We start from the raw sequence: 3,780 nt of genomic DNA, 5'->3' as shown, positions 1-3,780 counted from the left end.
AGGCTGATTCATGCTTTCATCTCCAATAGACTAGACTACTGTAACGGTCTTCTGACTGGTCTCCCCCAAAAAAGCATCAAACAGCTGCAGCTCATTCAGAACGCTGCAGCTCGAGTTTTAACCAGAACAAAGAGATCAGATCAGATCACCCCAGTTCTTAAAACCTTACACTTGTTCCCAGTCAGCTACAGAATAGATTTTAAAGTTCTGCTACTGGTTTAGGTCCACTAAATATATACAATACACAATACATGAATGACATGTTAGTAGAGTATAAACCCAGTAGAGCTCTGAGATCTACTGACTCAGGTCAGATAGTGGAGCTCAGAGTTCAAACCAGTGGAACAAACTACCAGCAGAACTGAAATCAGCCCCAACTGTGAGCACTTTTAAATCCAGGTTAAAAACATTTCTCTTTTCATGTGCTTATAGCTGAGCTCTTTTTAAGAACTTTTAACTTGTTCTATTTTCTTTTATTTTACTTTTTTAAATTCTTCCTTGCCCTGCTTTTAACTGTGTTTTTTTGTTTTTTGTTTTTATGCTGTTTTATGCTGTTCTTTAAAAAAAAAAGTTGTGTCTTTATGTAAAGCACATTGAGTTGCCTTGGTATGAAATGCGCTATATAAATAAAGATGCCTTGGCTTGCCCTGCCTTTCTACAGCACCAGAACTGAGGCTTCAGGGCACCAGCTATTCAGGTAAAACCACAGTCTGTTGCATCAGCATGAGCTCACCCTGTGAATCTTTTTTTGTTTGTTTTTAAACATGAGATGCTTTTTTACAATCCGAAAGGTAACATAAAGCACACTGCTTTGTCATTATCAATCAACAGCCATGCAAACTGAGTGTTATTATGATAGAGAATAACAAGTAAATTTTTGTCTTCCATGATGATGTATTTGTATTTCCTTGATCACAAACAGGAATATGAGGGCCCAAGCAGAATAAACTGCATGTATAATGCAATGATGCTTGTAGCTAGCCCATAAGAAATCTGCAGCCCAGCAGGCCCTGAGCCTGGAAAAGGTGGTGGAAATGAAAGAGAAGTTGAAACAGCATGACACTCAACTCATTCAGGAGAAAGAGGACCTCTGCTGCAAGGAATGAAAATGGTAATGAAAAAGCAACTGGACAAAATATGAAAACAAAACTGTAGCTTTTATTAAGAAAATGGGCAATAACTGATTTAACATACTGTACATTTCAAACACACATTTAATCATTTTGAATATGACATATCACAACTGTCACTGACACATAATGTGGTTTCCATTGAGAAAATAATTTAAAATAATTATTTCTACATAAATGACCAACATTAAATTTACTAATTTGAACACTTTGGGGGCATGGTGGGGGTGCCTGATTTTGTAATGTTCGCTGATTTCTCAAACTCTGCCAGGAGCTTCGTGGCCCATTTCCAGGTGGGGTCAATACAGAACTGCTTGTTGCACTTTGTTGTGATACTGTAAGAAACAACACAACACATGTTGGACAGAGTTAGAAGTTGGAAGAGGAGCCAGAGAGACCAAACACTGAGCTAAAAGAGAAGGAGCACTGGACTGTGATAAATCTTATCATTTTACTTTGTCACAATGAAATTACATATTAAAGGTTGGATTCTTTTCGCAGAAATATACGTAACTCGGCATAAAAACTTCACTCAATTAAGCATAAGTTAAGTTAATCATTAATTAATTCATCATTCATCAAGTTGAATAAGTTTTTAAAATACTTGATAAAATACTTTCAACCTGAAATAAAAATGGCTTCCAGTATTAACAAGTGTTTATGAAAGCTCTATTTACACAAACACTAACCATTAGTACATGTCCTCATCCTCATGATTGTATTGATAAGTGCGGCATAATGTTCATCTGAATAGTTCTCCTCTGGTTTGGAGTTGATTTGATACATCATTTTACAAATGCTGGATCCATCACATGCTAAAATTTTATAAATGGAAATCATAAAGCAATTTAAGCTGCGCCTTTTACAGCACTACTTAAGTACTGTGTTATGTATATTAAAGCAGAAGTGAGTGATCCGGTCGTTTTCGCTAATGCTGCGTTCCAGGCAGGCTTTTGAAATCGTAAATTACAGCTTCAAGTCACAACTTACGACTTTGTAGCGTTCCAGGCAACCCACTCGTGTTTTTCCGACCTGTTTTACCGGTGAAAGTCACTATAACGGCCACTCGTAACTTCCGACCGGTGAACTCGTACCAGATCGAACTGGTACGACTTCACGGTCGGAAAAATACGAGTTTCCTTGAACGCACCATAACAGTCCTCGTCGCTACGTCACCACATTCACGGCGTTCCTTGGCTGCACACACAGCCCTGCATGCCGTTCTCTCTCCTCATTTGATAAAAACTGTAGGATACGATAAATGTTTTCTCTTCGGCTCAGAGCAGAGCAGAGGGACTGACAGACCCGTGTTTCAGTCCAAACACTCTATGTAAGTGATTGCTGTCGGAAGATATAACTATTTAAGACTTATATTAACACAAATATATCACTCACTTCTGCTTTAAGTTAATTTTTAACCATCCAGCTCCAGCCAATCCCTGGCTTGTTGTACGACTGAACAGCTCCCCCATGTGGAGAGGCTGCAAACACCTAAGCTTTACAGATGGAGTTTTTTGCAAAAGGATGGATTTTAACAAACCATACAAATCAGACAAAATGGCTTCAACTCTGCAAACAGAGCTGCTCACAAGTCAATGTAACGGCAAAAATGGACCAAAAATATATTTACATAAACGCAGCATGTCATTCTGAATGATCAAGATACAGATGACTATTTTTTAATGAACGGCATGCTTCTCTTGTTCTTCTAAAAGTGTTTTCAATGCAAAATAGTAGCGCTGTATATACTCACACAATGGCTGTGCTCTCCTTTGGGCAATCATCTGGAGTCATCCCCACGTGTTTCACCATATTCTTGGGAACTGGTGTTTTACCAGATTCTGGACAGCAACTTTTCGTCTTGCTGAATAGGTGCGAACCTGTGAACACAGAGACACAGTTAACACCTGTCGAGACCTCAGACCATGCACAGTCCATGGTTCAGGGTCACAGCTTTCAGAGAGTTACTCACTGGCAGAGCTGTGATGCAGGAAGCACATCAGAGTCAGGAGAAGCAGAGCCAACAGGGTCTTCATGGTTCTTCTTGGGTTGGATGAAAGACTTTAATCTTCAGGCTGATCTGGTTGGATCTGTGTTGGAGTACTGCTCTGTGCCTCTTTATATACATTTCACCCCTCAACACTTCTAAGAAGCTGCTGGTTTAGCTTCCACTTCTCTTTTCTTTGGTTGTTCTCTGCAGAGAAAAAATGTTGATGAAACATCAAATTATTCTGAAAGACAGATCTACACAGAATAAAATGGGGGGTTTCCCTGCTTCTGCTCGCTCTCAGGACTTGTTTGTCATTAAGTAAAAGATGCATCTTTACAACAACAGCTCACACACAGAAGTTTAATGATGACAAATACTCTCATCTGATCACCAAAGTCTGCTGGTGGAGGCTTAATTGTTCTGTTTATGTATTAATTAAACATTTCAATGAAACCCCATCTCTATTCTACATTTGTGTTATTTCAAGTGTTGATGCATAAGAATATGTAAATCATGTCATATACTGTATAAATATAAACCTTCTCAGTGTAGTTTCACATCTCCTTTCTCAGTTTTCTCTTTGAGCTCGAGGAACAACAGTTCAGTGTCAGCCAATTAGTCCAGTAATTTTAAGCCAAAAAAGGGGTCAACGTTGGACAA

General features: G+C 38.8%; 1 protein-coding gene across 1 annotated transcript; it reads right to left on the bottom strand.

Annotated features, from left to right (window-relative positions):
• Positions 1-1,150: 1,150 nt before the first annotated feature.
• On the bottom strand, positions 1,151-3,225 carry LOC311005942 (C-C motif chemokine 2-like). Its single transcript, XM_083998544.1, has 3 exons — positions 3,103-3,225; positions 2,884-3,010; positions 1,151-1,465 (listed from the first exon to the last, which is right to left on the bottom strand). The coding sequence occupies exons 1-3, from the start codon at positions 3,164-3,166 to the stop codon at positions 1,327-1,329; spliced, it is 330 nt and encodes a 109-aa protein (XP_083854670.1). The 5' UTR covers positions 3,167-3,225; the 3' UTR covers positions 1,151-1,326.
• Between the last annotated feature and the right edge of the window lie 555 nt (positions 3,226-3,780).

This window comes from Trachurus trachurus (assembly GCF_905171665.1).
Source record: "Trachurus trachurus genome assembly, chromosome: 3".
Taxonomy (NCBI): domain Eukaryota; kingdom Metazoa; phylum Chordata; class Actinopteri; order Carangiformes; family Carangidae; genus Trachurus; species Trachurus trachurus.
The sequence above is the reverse complement of the archived record's forward strand: the minus strand, read 5'-3'. Positions and strand labels throughout refer to the sequence as shown.